This window comes from Colletotrichum jinshuiense, chromosome 5, assembly GCF_051148585.1.
Source record: "Colletotrichum jinshuiense chromosome 5, complete sequence".
In the NCBI taxonomy this organism is placed as follows: Eukaryota; Fungi; Ascomycota; class Sordariomycetes; order Glomerellales; family Glomerellaceae; genus Colletotrichum; species Colletotrichum jinshuiense.
The window spans coordinates 3,982,888-3,996,555 of NC_139312.1; the positions used below are offsets into that span (position 1 = coordinate 3,982,888).

At 56.3% G+C, this 13,668-nt stretch overlaps 4 protein-coding genes across 4 annotated transcripts; 3 read left to right on the forward strand and 1 right to left on the reverse strand.

Annotated features, from left to right (window-relative positions):
- Positions 1 to 3,573: 3,573 nt before the first annotated feature.
- Positions 3,574 to 4,517, reverse strand: EsH8_V_000958 (uncharacterized protein; the record flags this gene model as incomplete). Its single annotated transcript, XM_083273474.1, has 2 exons — positions 3,574 to 4,150; positions 4,246 to 4,517. 2 exons carry the CDS (start codon positions 4,515 to 4,517, stop codon positions 3,574 to 3,576), a joined length of 849 nt encoding a protein of 282 aa, XP_083126189.1.
- A 1,003-nt stretch (positions 4,518 to 5,520) lies between these two features.
- Positions 5,521 to 7,731, forward strand: EsH8_V_000959 (transcription factor domain-containing protein; the record flags this gene model as incomplete). Its single annotated transcript, XM_083273475.1, has 4 exons — positions 5,521 to 5,548; positions 5,618 to 5,780; positions 5,834 to 6,602; positions 6,667 to 7,731. The coding sequence occupies 4 exons, from the start codon at positions 5,521 to 5,523 to the stop codon at positions 7,729 to 7,731; spliced, it is 2,025 nt and encodes a 674-aa protein (XP_083126190.1).
- Positions 7,732 to 9,496: 1,765 nt separating this feature from the next.
- On the forward strand, positions 9,497 to 11,200 carry EsH8_V_000960 (FAD-dependent oxidoreductase; the record flags this gene model as incomplete). Its single annotated transcript, XM_083273476.1, has 2 exons — positions 9,497 to 9,713; positions 9,780 to 11,200. The coding sequence occupies 2 exons, from the start codon at positions 9,497 to 9,499 to the stop codon at positions 11,198 to 11,200; spliced, it is 1,638 nt and encodes a 545-aa protein (XP_083126191.1).
- A 678-nt stretch (positions 11,201 to 11,878) lies between these two features.
- Positions 11,879 to 13,630, forward strand: EsH8_V_000961 (FAD binding domain-containing protein; the record flags this gene model as incomplete). Its single annotated transcript, XM_083273477.1, has 1 exon — positions 11,879 to 13,630. The coding sequence occupies one exon, from the start codon at positions 11,879 to 11,881 to the stop codon at positions 13,628 to 13,630; it is 1,752 nt and encodes a 583-aa protein (XP_083126192.1).
- Positions 13,631 to 13,668: the final 38 nt, after the last annotated feature.

A 13,668-nucleotide genomic window follows, 5' to 3' on the forward strand; every position in this document is an offset into this window, starting at 1 on the left:
ATCTCAGTTTCCTCCTTTTCCGAGAAGAAATCAACCCGGGTTTCTCTCTCATCTTCGTAAGAGTACCAACGACTGCAGCAGGTGTGTCGAATAGGGAGCGCAGCAAATGTGCATGCTCGAAGGCAAATAGACTTGATGTTGCGCGGTACTTCCCAGCCGTCTTCGAGAAGAACACATGTATCATAAATCTTATTAACCTTCTCTTTGAGTGATGTCGATGTTACGAAATCTTTCGATGACCAGTATATGAGTTCTTTCCACATGGATGTGTATGGATGGCAACCATCACTGGAACAGCCGCAGTAACATCCATCAGAATATGAATCAGAAGCTGCCAAACTTCTGACAAATTTCAATAGATGTACTCTTGCATTCTCTTGCTGAAGATTTAATACATCTCGGCCACTAAACCCAACATCAGAAAAGAGCTTGTGTGCGACAGTGATTCCCAAAGTGTGATTTGGGAGCTGGTTCTCCAAGCTAGCCCCATGGGCTATGAGCCAAGTCGATACTCTTGTATTTTTGGAACTGGCCAACGGTGTAAACCCGGAGTCATCAGGAAGGTCGATGTCGTAAAAACCTTTGGAGTATAGGGTTTCCGCTAGTGGAAGGCCATCATAATAATAAAGTCTGGCAATCTGGTGGTATATTGAAAATGACTTAAATCGATCGTCTATGTCTATAGACTCCGTTATAAACTGTGCTTCTATAGTGACTCCTGCGGTCTTAAGCGCTTTTAATACTTCGTGGAGGTATCGATCTATGACTTGGGGTTGGCTGAGACTTAAACGGTCAATATCCGTTAGTTTCATGCATGAAAGACCCAGCTGCTTCAATTGATGTCGTTCACATTTCAGATACTCGATTACCAGGTGTCGTGCCCTCCAAGATCCTGGAATGAGGGCTCTTATCCATTGACTATTTGGCTGTGCAACTGCTCTCCTGAAACTGTCACTATCAGTTTCGAGAAGAAGCTTCAGTGAAGTTGTGCAGGAGCAGGTTTCAAAGCACTCCAGTGTTTGGGAACTAGTACAAATCTCACCACTGAATATGAGAGCTTCTTCGAAGGCTGATGTGTAATCAACGTCGTGCTTCTGGAGAATTGACTTTCCGAAACGTTTAAGAATGATGTCTAGGCCTTCCGGCCATATCACCAGGTGTTTCAATACAGTGTAACCGAATGCACCCATGGCCGACAGGTTCGGAGCTGAAGGATCTCGGTTTATCATATCAATTAAGGCTTTCTTATCTTGTCTGAAGATCGGTTCTAGAGGATGACATTCGTACACTATACACATTTAGGTTTCTTTCTCTAAAAAGCTGCCAGTTGAAATATGTGGATTATGTCTTACAACTGGCTACCCTTGGAGAATTATCGATTGCCTTCTGGTTCAGCATCATCTCGGACATGGTCTCATAATACGGGCCGCTTTTGCTCTGTGTTTGCGAATCAAAGTCGAGAAAATGATCATCTGGACAAATATTGCCAATAACTTCAAAGCGAGAAGGGATACAATCCCCGAAATAGCTAAATCTTGATATTGCAACTTGATAAGGTAGTTCGCTGTATTTGTTAGAAAGTAAATCCCTGAAAGCCCAAGAACGAACTAGAGCATTCTCAGTTAGATTAACGTACCCCGAGAAATCATTAGGCTGGTCCCGGGGCACCCCAGCCCTCACAAGGAAGTCTACAAAGAGACTTGAATCCAGAAGAGGCGTTATATTATGAAAATATTCGTAGCCAAAATGTAATAACGTACTACCATTGCTGTCAATATCCAAGGGCGATGATGTCTTCGCCGAGAATGTGGCCTGTAGTGTTTTGATGCCGCGTTGAATCAATGCTATGGAGTCTTCCTTGCTCCAAGGGCGCTTTTTGAATGCGTCTAGCAGCAGGTAGATGACCTGAAACGCAGGGCTGCGGCTGCGGATGTTGTAATATTTTATAGTAGGCGATAAACTGAAGCCTCCTGCTCCCATTGTAGACGACATTGTGAAGGTAATTGCAGTAGACAATAATTTCCGAAAAGCTTTGACTGATATGCCAGCTGACCAGTGTCTTGTCACTTTGGCGCCAAGTCCTGCGAATGGACATTCAGGCAGGTGTGCCGTCTCAACAATGCTAGTATCTGACATGAAAACCGGGCCTAATTGTCGTCTCCTGCGTTGTGAAACCCGACGGGTGTGACAACGGCAATGCATTTCGAGATAGGTGTCAGAGCCTCCATTTCGTTTGGAAGACTCCATCGTCAAACTGGGACTGAGACTGAGGGACCCGGATTGAGTTCCCGGGTATTTCGACTGGCCGTTTTCCAGGTTGTCGCAAACTCTTTTCAGCGCGTCTGGTTTTGACGCCAATCTTGGCACAAGGGAGACTGCACCGGAAGAAACCAATGCAGCCATTATGGCGTTCAACTCAGCCATGCCCTCCAGGATAACCTTGTTTTCTTGCCGAGACAGTGTGGTTGATTCCTTGAGCTCCGAGAACGACGCCCGCATTTCTAAGCTCGTCTCGGAAAATCCGTGTGCTAACGTGTCGATGCCGGTTCCGATTTCTCGTAAAGAGTCGCCGTTTTTGAATGATATCTCCCTGTGGCTTGTGTCAGCAGATTCAAATGTACCTATAAAGAGTATGTTGAAGGCGTCAGTACAAGCCGATGAGTTGAAGGGAAGCCTGTAGAGCCTCGCTCGCCCTGTTCAGCCGGCTGTCGAGGAGATTCAAATGATCTCTGCGAAAGGGGTAGAGGATCGTCTTCTTATGTTCCTTGATGATATTCCTGATATTTTTCGATGGTACAGGTGCGTTTTCCGCACTGATATTCTTGAGGTAGGCTTCTAAAGGCGATAGCTCCGTCTGTGCTCTTGATAAATGCTCTTGTAATGCTGTGTTGTTTGTGCTTGGTGGAGTTGTAGGTTGGCCCCGAAGCGATTCGATTTGCTTTAACAAAGTCTTTGTGGTTTCGCAGTGACGAATGGTTGACGCTATGTCTTCTTTCCGGCCCTGAATCCCGTCGAGATAGGTGTTAATACCGGAGCAAACTTGCAGTCCAAGTGACACCACGCCAACTATTGTCCCCACCAGGTCTGCCATGGTTTTGGTGTTGATACAGTTGCTATAGATCACACCAGAACGTAGGGGGGAAGGGGAAGAGGCCGACGAGAGAAAACCGGTGTCCGAGGGGAGCGCGGGGCAGGGGAGCGGGGCGCGGGGGGCGGGGACTGGCATTTATAGACTCTTTTCGAGCGCAATCAGGCTGGCGAATCATGGCGTCGACGATAAGGAGGTGCGATGCAGCAAGTTCAGAGCAATTTATTAGCCCATGGACTATTAGACTCAACTGATGTAGCCCTCACAGCAGTTCAATTATCTATAGGCCATTGAAGTTGGCCTTTGTAAGACTCCGTTGCCATAGCCATCCTACTTTGGAATCGCATAAAACACCAAATCACAGTTCATCATCAACTCCATTGGCCCTTACAGTACTATAACTCGATTGTCAGAGTTATCTTACTTTGGAATGGCACAAAACATTAGGTCACAGTCTACTATCAATTCTTTTGACTTTTGAAATATCAGTTGTCAGAGTCATCGTGCCTCGGAAGGGCACAAAACACCAGCTCCCCATCCTCCACCAATTCCTCCGCCTCGAACCCTTCACCCTTCGCATCCGCCTCCTCCACCTTGACGACAGACAATTCAGCCCGCTTAACCTCCTCCATCTCGTCGCCAAGCATCGCTCCCTTGCGATACTCCTCCTCGCTCGCCACCTGGCCCGTCCGCTCGGCCACAAACACCTTGCTCACGCGGAACGCAAACACGAAATCACTGCTCCCAACCCAGCTCGTCTCGGCCTTGTACCCAACCTTGCCCTCGATCCCGGGACCGCCGCCGATGGGAACAGCGCCGCCGCTCAAGATTGTCCCGTCGACTTCGACGGCGACCGTGCCGCCTACGGTTCGGGACTTTAGGGTATTGGCCTCGGCCCCGTTAACGACTTTGACGCCGGTGATGACGTAGACGGGCTTGCGGTACCGGGCGGCCTGGAGGAACCGGCGGACGTTGTCGGATTCGATGCACGTCTGGAGGTATGCCGGCGTCGGGACGAACTGCGCGGTCTCGATTGAATCGAAGACGAAGGTCTCCTCGTGCCTGGGGCAATCATTTAGCAACACGATTGCGGGGGATTATTTTCTACGCAGCGTCCCCCTCGCGCGCGCCCATGGCCTGGCGTGAATGGGACTTACCCGCTATCGATCTCGGCGCCGACGTCGACGCCGAACCCAAGGACGCTGAGGAACTTTGTCAGGACGGAAAACCGCCCGCTGCGCAGCTTCTCCCTGGTGTACCGCACGCTCCTCTTCTCCGTCCTCAGCAGGCTGGAATCGGGCGGCGAGGCGCATGAGATGGGCCGGTGCGGCTTCTTGACCGAGGTGATGACGTTCCCGAGCTGGATTGGGCCGCCCGGCGGGTAATCCCACGTCGGCGCGTAAAAGAAGAAGGCCTCGCGGTTTGCCATTGATAGCGACGACGAGCTCCCGAGGTTTCCGTTCAACACATTGGTGAGCGGAGGTTCGGGGATTGAAGAGAGGGCAAGGAGAAGCGAAGCGTAGCGGACGGGATTTTGAGGCACGGAAGATGGGGGCGGCAGGGTCCATTCAGGCAGCGATTGCGCCGCAGCCTGCTTCACGGAGGATGAAATCGAGCATCATGCACCCATGTCAACAGCCAGCAGAAAATCACTTTCTCCTCATCATTGGGTACGAGACCATTGCCAAGCGCGTCTGCAGTGATTCCAAGCCCAATCACAAGCGTTCAGTGTGTTGGGAGATGCGTGCGAGGCGGTGCTTCAGCTGAAAAGCTACGCCTCAATCTTGTCTGCGCAACCCTGGTGATCATTTGTGTTTAACAATCAGTAGGATGTATGAGTATCTTCAGTCCAGTTGTACACAGAAGTAGCGGGTAGTTTGACTGTATTGATGAGCGTGTCTCGAGGAATGAGTATTGACTAACGTAACCATGCACGGATGTATACGCAAAGATTGGGAGACTGCTTATACATGCATACGCGGGTTGATTTGGTCATGCTCATTTTACAGTATATGCATCGTATGACGGTGTAACAATGCTGCAATGCGCTGACGGTAAACGCAGTTACTTGCAAAGTAGAGAAGATTTCAGACCTGCAAAAGCCGACACTGGGTTCGGTGGAGACAAAGGTGAGCGATCAATGGGAAACCCCCACTAGTTCACCGAGAAGGATGACATAGCGGATAACGTGTACTGTGGCTTGACAGGTACACCACCAAACACTGGATTTGTAATCTTGGCCGGCGCTGGACCCATGCACATGCACCCGGCCCCCTCCCCGGTTGGCTCCTTTTTGATGACTTTAGAGACCACGGTTCGAGCCTCAAATCAGGACAGCAACCCATCTTTTTAAGCTCTGCTCTTCATCTGCCACTCCACTTGGTTTGGTGAACATTGCCTGAAAAGCCGAATCCCAAAAAGGACGGCGTAAAATGGAGACTTCATCGCAACGCCGAAAGGGTCAGTCACTCACCTGACCGACACCCACCTCCCTAGAGCCTACCAATGGGTCAACTAATACGCTCTCAGCGTGCGATTTGTGCTTCACCAAGAAGATCAAGTGTGACATGCTCAAGCCGGCATGTTCAAACTGCGTGCTGTACAAGTCCGACTGCCGGACAACCATGGTCCGTCGAAGGGCCGCGCCGGTGAAGGAGCGCCACCAGCCGCCCAAGCAAGACGCACCGGGAGAGTCAGTATACCGGGTTACCACCCTACTATGACAGTCATCTGACGCAGTGATAGCCCAAAGAGAGTGGCGGACTTGGAGAGCCGCCTGGCAAAGATAGAGGAGCAACTGCAGCGGGCACTTGACGCCAACATTCGTCTTTCTAGCCAGGTCCCGGCCCAGTCACTGCCTACCCCGAACACCATTCCGAACACCATCGAAATGCCGATGGACAACGGAGACTCGGTGGACAGCGGAGACTCGGTGGGAGGCGCCGACGTCATGAATGCTTTCTCGTGCAGCGAGAGCCCCAGTGAATGGGTGCCAGAGCAGGACAAGCCAAAGCTGCCGCCGCTCGAGGAGATCATGCCCGTCATTGACGAGTTCTTCAATAGTTACAACTCCATCATGCCCCTCTTTGACCAGCAAACCTTTATGCGGATGCTTTCCGACTGGTACTCGCCGTCTTCTCAGCAGCCGCCCGCGACATGGGCAGCCATCAACATTGCCATGGCACTGGGTTACCGGTGCAGGTTGAAGCACCCGGGAAACATGGAAGTCCTAGCAGAGGACCACAAGGTGCAGTACCATATGCGCAACGTGCAGTCGGTCGTGTCCGAATTGGTGACGCGAGAGGAGGATTTGCTTGGAATCCAGGTCCTTTTGGGGATGGTCGTCCTCTTCCAGGGGACCAAGGATCCCAAGCCGGCGTCGGTTCTGATCGGGACGGCCATCCGCTTGGCGCACCGCATGCAATTGCACGACAAGGATTCGCTGCAATTCTGGCCCGCCAGAGTCGCCCGCCAGAGATCGCGACTCTTCTGGATGACATATGTCATGGACAAGGTAAGCGGCCGCCAATAAAAAGAAGAAAAAACCACACCTAGACGATGAACTGACGAAAGAGCAGGACATCAGCCTCCGGTCCAAGACGCCGTCGTTCCAACTCGACGCGGACATTGACTTGCCGCTGCCGGAGCTGGACCCGGACGACGGCGCCGGCGTCTTAGCGGCCAACAATGGCAGCAAGTTCAACTTCTTTCGGGCGCGAGTTGAGCTGAGCCACATTGCAGGCAAGGTGTACGACTTGCTGTACAGCACCCGGGCGCGCAAGGTGACCCGTCCCGAGGCGCAGCAGCGGGTGACGCGGCTCACCGAGATGCTCGAGACCTGGCGGCGCAACGTGCCGGGCGAGTTCCAGCTGGACTCGCTGCTACAGAACCTCGACTCGCTGCCTGCGGTGCACCTGTCGTTGCTTTACCACAACTTCTTTGTGGTGACGGTCATGACGCACGGCATCTACTCGCACGATGCGGACTGGGTGCAGAGAATCAGCTCGTACAGCCGGACGACGATGCGGGACCTGGACACGTCGCCGGTGGCGCCGTGTAGCAAGCAGAACGCGCCGTTGCCGTTGGGGTGGGAAAAGTGCGTGGAGCTGAGCCGGGGCTGCATGATGCTCTTCGTGGAGTCGCCAAAGACGGACTGCAGCATCTGGTCCAACTCGTGTGCGCACTTTTCCGGGCTCATCATTATCCTGGCCAACATGTTTGTGTTTCCAGATCACGAGCGTCTAAAGTTGGACCAAGCGCTGGCGGACCAGGCACTCCAAATGTTTGATACGATGCTGAGGTTGTCGGACAACGATGCGTTTCACAAGCTACACAGCGTGGTCAAGGAGCTTCATCGGCGGGCAATGGCGACGGTGGAAAAGGTGGCGCGGAAGAAGGCTGAGCAAGCGGCGGCGGCGGCGGCGGCTGCGACATTGGATCCCACATTACCGTTCGGAATGCAATTCGAGGACGACGTGAGCTTCTTCGGCGGGCTAGACATGTCGGCTTTTGAAGGGTCGTTCGCGGAGGAGGCAATGCGAGGCTCGCCAGTGACGACGGAAACAGAGAGCGCGAATTCTTTGGAGGGGATAGAAGAAGACGTAGGCCGAGCGGCGGCTCTGACCGGGTATAGCCACTTTTGAAGACGGAAGGTTATGGGTTTTGTTTTTGGCGTTGGCTCAGGGTTGTGATGGCGGAGTTCATGGCGCATCGCATCGTCGGTTGGCCGCCGAGGGAAAATAAAGGCAACAATATTACATTTCTCAATCTTATTAGGCGGGGTTTGCGGGACGGAATCTATACTTTGAGAGAGGGCGATAGAATGATCAGATTAGGTAGAGACGACAATCGATGGTCAACCCCCGTGTTGGTGATGATGTTTGGCGCAGCGTGCGTTTTGGTGTTGAGGCGACGGAGACGGCAATGGGGTTGGTAGGAGCTCCGCCCCGAGCTTAACGCAGTCTGAGCTGCTGGAGCTGCTCAGAGCTTGGGCAGTGACTTGAAAGTTCGGACAAGTCGAGCCGACAGGGGACCTGGGGCAGTGGGGTCGCGCAGCTCTTGCTTCGACACTAGTAGCTGGCTAGACCCGACTGAGGTTGGTGAGGATTACAGACCCCATATCTCGACCCAATGGAAGAACGTCAATTTCCAAGCGGGCAGGGGACTGTGGGGCAGCTCCCGTCATTGCTACGGCAGCACTGGGCAAGCGCAGCCAGGGAATGGAGCTGTTCCAGCACCAACGGCAGGACCCAGGAGTCTCAGTACTTGCACTTTGGCAAGGACGGTGAGCAGTCGTCAAACGAGAGAAGGAAAGAGGGAGGGAGAGGGGAGGCACGCTGGTACGTCAATCGTATGACGGCGGGGTAGCTGCGACAAAGTGAATAATGCAACGGCAGACAGTTGCTTCCCTTTCCCTTTTCTCGACCGCAAGGTGGGCAGCAGCAGCTGCTGCTGCTACTGCTTGTTTTCCTTTCCTTCCCTCCCTCCCCCTTACTCTACACGGCAATGCACACACGGCAGGCAGGACTCAATCTCTTTAGAGACTTGGTACTCGGTACATGGCCCGCCACACGCTCTGGCTCCTGCCGTCGCCAATCCCGGGAGATCCTTCCCAGTGGAGGTGGGAGCTCGCTCAGCATCAGCATCATGGCGTCATACTTTGATCGTCTGTTCTTTTGGAGGGCGCATTTCGTCCCTCTGTCGCCCTCTCGCTCTCTTTATCTGCCGCCATTGAGCACTGCCCATGTCGCATGGCATAAACGATGATGTCGTGAATGCTCCAGCTCCAATCCGACTCCAACTCTAACCCCAAATTCCTATACCTTTTCCTCGCCGCCGTCCAAACTTCTTCGTTCTCGTGCGACACTGCTTTATTTCCACACATAATCAACAGCTGCCCCATCTCACCCTGTGTCGCGTATTGCACCAAAGTAGCTGTACATTCCATAATCACCACACCCCCCGGCCGCCCTGCGACTCGACGTAGATGTCGCCAATCTAAACACGATCCCCTCCCATCCCCTCCCCCGACTTATCTGACCATAATCACGTCTTCTCCCGCATAGAGCTGCTCCCATTTGCCGGACAAAGCCGCTCCCAAACCCCCGCCGGACCCTTTTACCTTCCGCCAGCCATTTGCACCGCCCATAGCCCCGTCCCGTCGTCTTGGCGGCTTCCTGTGCTTTATCTGACCTTACCCAAGCAGCTTTACATCAGCCGTCGGATTACCCCTCGACTACCACCTCGCTCGGCCCCTCTGCCCTCTCACCCCTCTCCCGCTATCCCCCTCTTCTATAGCCCCCTCCGTCCTTCATGCAAACTACCAAACTCTTCCTCCGCCACACAAACATCCCCTCTCTCCTTCGCCAGACAACCCACCAGAGATCCTTTTCACACACCCTTCGAGCCATGGCCGACTATAAACTCAAGTCCGTCTCCTCGCTGTCCCTCAAGCCAGGAGATAAACAGGAGGTCGAAGTCGAGGGAATCGAGGGAGCAAAGGTCCTTCTCGTCAACGCCGGCGGCAAGATCCAGGCCATCGGCCCCAAGTGCACCCACTACGGCGCGCCCCTCGTCAAGGGCGTCCTGACCGCTTCTGGCCGATTGACATGTCCCTGGCACGGAGGTCTGTACCCGAGCCGGCCCCCTCGCTCCCCTCTCACACCGCCTCCCCGCTGACCCCGTACCGCAGCTTGCTTCAACGCCAAAACCGGTGACGTCGAAGACGCCCCTGCTCTCGACGCCCTGCCCGTCTTCAAGGTGACCGAGCGCGACGGCGCAATCTACATTTCCGGCGAGGAGGCCACCATCAAGGGCGGCCGCCGCAAACCCAACTTCAAGTGCAATGCCGCCGGCGGGGCCGACCAGGACAAGATCGTCATCGTTGGCGGAGGTTCCGGCGCCCTGGGGGCCGTCGAGGGCCTGCGGAACGGCGGCTACGACGGCCCGCTGACCATCATCTCCTCCGAAGGCTACTACCCCATCGACCGCACGAAGCTGTCCAAGGCTCTGCTGACCGACATCAACACCCTCCAATGGCGAGACGAGGCCTGGTACAAGAGCGGCTCCGTCGACTGGGTCGCCGACGAGGTCACCGACGTCGACTTCTCCGATCGCACCGTCTCCACCAAGAAGGGCGACAAGCACCCCTACACGAAGCTGATCCTGGCCACCGGTGGCTCGCCACGAAACCTGCCCCTCCAGGGCTTCAAGGTCCTCGGCAACATCTTCACACTCAGGACCGCCCATGACACCCAAAAGATTGTCAAGGCTATCGGCGACAAGGGCAAGAACATTGTAATTGTCGGGTCATCCTTCATCGGCATGGAGGTCGCCAACGCGACCGCCAAGGACAACAACGTGACCGTGATTGGCATGGAAAAGGTCCCTCTCGAGAGGGTTCTTGGCGAAAAGGTCGGCGCCGGCATCCAAAAGAGCCTCGAGAAGAACGGCGTCAAGTTCTACATGAGCGCCGGCGTTGACAAGGCCGAGCCATCCAGCTCGGACGCTTCCAACGTCGGGGCCGTCTTCCTCAAGGACGGCACCAAGCTCGAGGCCGACCTGGTGATCCTCGGTGTCGGCGTGGCCCCGGCCACAGAGTTCCTGAAGGAGAACAAGGTCATCCGTCTCGAAGGCGACGGCTCCATCAAGACGAACGAGAGCTTCGAGGTCGTTGGCCTGAAGGACGTCTACGCCATCGGCGACATTGCCACGTACCCGTACCACGGCCCCGGCGGCGATGGCCGGTACACGCGCATAGAGCACTGGAACGTAGCCCAAAACGCGGGCCGTGCCGTTGCCAATAACATCATCAATTCCGCCGTGAAGACGCAGCACTTCATTCCCGTATTTTGGTCTGCCTTGGGCGCGCAGCTGCGGTACTGCGGAAACACCGTCGGAGGCTGGGACGACATCGTGATCCAGGGCAGCGTGGAGGAGTCAAGTTTCGTTGCGTACTACACAAACGGCGAGACAGTTGTGGCCATGGCCTCGATGGGCAAGGACCCCGCCATGGCGCAATCAGCCGAGTTGATGGCGCTCGGAAAGATGCCTTCAAAGTCGGAGCTGGCCAATGGTTTAGACATTACCAGTATTGGCCCGCTGGAAGAATAGGCGGTCATGGAGGGATTTCGGGACTTTGGTAACGGGACTTTGGAAACGGGACTTTGGGGATGGATGGAGGACGTAATCATCGGCGTAATTTTGACGAACCCTCAGCTCATGACCAGGAATAAATGTGATGACTGTCGATATGACCCCTGTTGAATGATTGCAGTGAACCATTTTCGTACGAGCGCGCGGCCGCCAGCCAACGGCCGGCCTCCAAATTGTGTCTGCCTGGACGAAAGGAGAACGGAACTGGGCCGCTCGGGACCGAGTCCACCGACCGTACCCGAGAATTTCGGGGTGGGGCTGGCTGGCAACCGCCGACGCCAATGTGGCCGGAGCCGGGGGGCCCACGGTTTGCACAACGCCCATCATGATGAGGGAGGTGACGATTGTATAAAGATCTTGGAATGCGCCTGTACATGAGAGAGTTGAGACGAAAGAACGAATCAAGCAGACTCAAAGACAATCTCATCCCATCTCACTCTCACTATCATCAATATCCTCATTATCCTCACTATTCTCACTAGCCTCACTAGCCTCACCAGCCTCACTAGCACAACCAAAGGATCATACCTGCATTCGCCCTCCGCATTATACTCACACGCGCACACGTGACCAACTAATCTTAACAATACAAACATCTAAAGAAATTCATTCTTCTCTCAAACGGCCTTCGCAACGATGGTCGTCCCAAACCAGTCGCCCGTCATCGTCATCGGCGGCAGCCTCGTGGGCCTCGCTAGCGCCCTCTTCCTGTCCGCGCGCAAAGTGCCCCTGATCCTCCTCGAGCGCCACACGGCCAGCTCCCCGCACCCCCGCGCCATTGGCTACACGACGCGCACCCTGGAGCTCCTCCAGGGCGCCGGCATACCGTCCAGCTCGCTCCGCGCCGGGCCCACCTCCGGCGGTGGCGGCAGCGGTGGCGGACCGCCCCGCCGCATCAAAGTCACGAGTCTCGCGGGCGAATGGGCCAACGAGCAGCACTGGAGCAGCAACAAGGGCGGAAAGCCAGAAAAAGGCGGGCCGTCGGGAGGGCCCCACCCCGATAAGAAACCCGGTGCGGGGCCCGGCCCCGGTGGCCCGACGACCCCCGGCGGAAAAACCTACGCGCCCATCATGGGCACGGCCATCGCGCAGGACCGCCTCGAGCCGATCCTCCGCCAGCGCGCCGTCGATCTCGGCGCGGACCTGCGTCTCGGGTGGGAGGTGACGGGCTGGTCGCAAACTGCAGACGGCGTCAGCGTCACGGCCGTCAGCGCGCAGGGCGAGCAGGCGACGTTCGAGGGGTCGTACATCGTCGCGTGCGACGGCGCGGCCAGCCGCGTGCGCGCGGCTCTGGGGATCGCGACGCACGGCGTCGGGCGGCTGCGCGGCGTGTGCAGCGTGCTGTTCCGGTGCGCCCCGATGGAGCGGTTCCTGGGCCGCGGGTTCGCGCAGTTCTCGATCGAGGGCCGCGACGACGGCGTCGAGGCGTTCCTGACGACGTACGGCGACGGGCGGTGGGCGCTCATGTGGAGCGCCGAGGAGGACGCGGCGCGCACGACGGGCGCGCGCGCGCAGCGCGACCTGGTCCGCGCCGTGGCGGGCCTCGGCGAGGACGAGATCGCCGACGACGACGTCGAGCTGCTCGCCATCGGGTACTGGGAGCTGGGCGCGCGCATCGCCGAGCGGTTCTCCGACGGCCGCGTGTTCCTCGCGGGCGACGCCGCGCACACGCTGCCGCCCAACCGCGGGGGGTACGGCGCCAACACGGGGTTCGCCGACGCGCACAACCTCGCGTGGAAGATTGCCGCCGTGCGGGAGGGGGCCGCGGACCCGGCGATCCTGGCGACGTACGATGAGGAGAGGCGGCCGGTAGCCATGGTGCGGCACGACCAGCTCTTTGCGCGGGACGACTACAAGCCCTACGTCCGCGACAGGGAGTGGTCGTTGACGAGGGCCGGGGCGAGCGGCGAGGTGCCTGTGCTCGACGACATTGCGATGGAGCTCGGGCAAATTTATCTCTCGTCGGGGGGCGTTGTGCTCGGTGTCGATGGGGAGGGGCTGCCTGATGCGCTGCGGCCGGACGAGTGGGCGGGGCAGCCGGGGACGCGGGCGCCGCATATGCCGCTGACAAGGGGCGGCGAGGAGATTTCGAGCCTGGATTTGTTCGGCGCGGGGTGGATTCTGCTCTCGGAGGATGGAAGCTGGAAGGGCGTTGCGGAGAGGGCTGGGGCCGAGCTTGGTGTTGGGTGCGAGTTTGTACACGTCGGGGTGGTGGTCAAGGAGGCGGATGAGAAGGAGACGTTTGCGGCTAATTTTGGGGTTGGCGGGACCGGGGCGGTTCTTGTCAGGCCTGATGGGTTTATTGCCTGGAGGGTGGCCGAGAAGGGGGATGATACCGAGAGGGTGTTTCTCGAGGCGTTTGCAAAGGTTTCCTTTGCGAGGAAGTGAGAGCCGGGATGATAGCGGAGTGGTTGGGAACTTGGGTT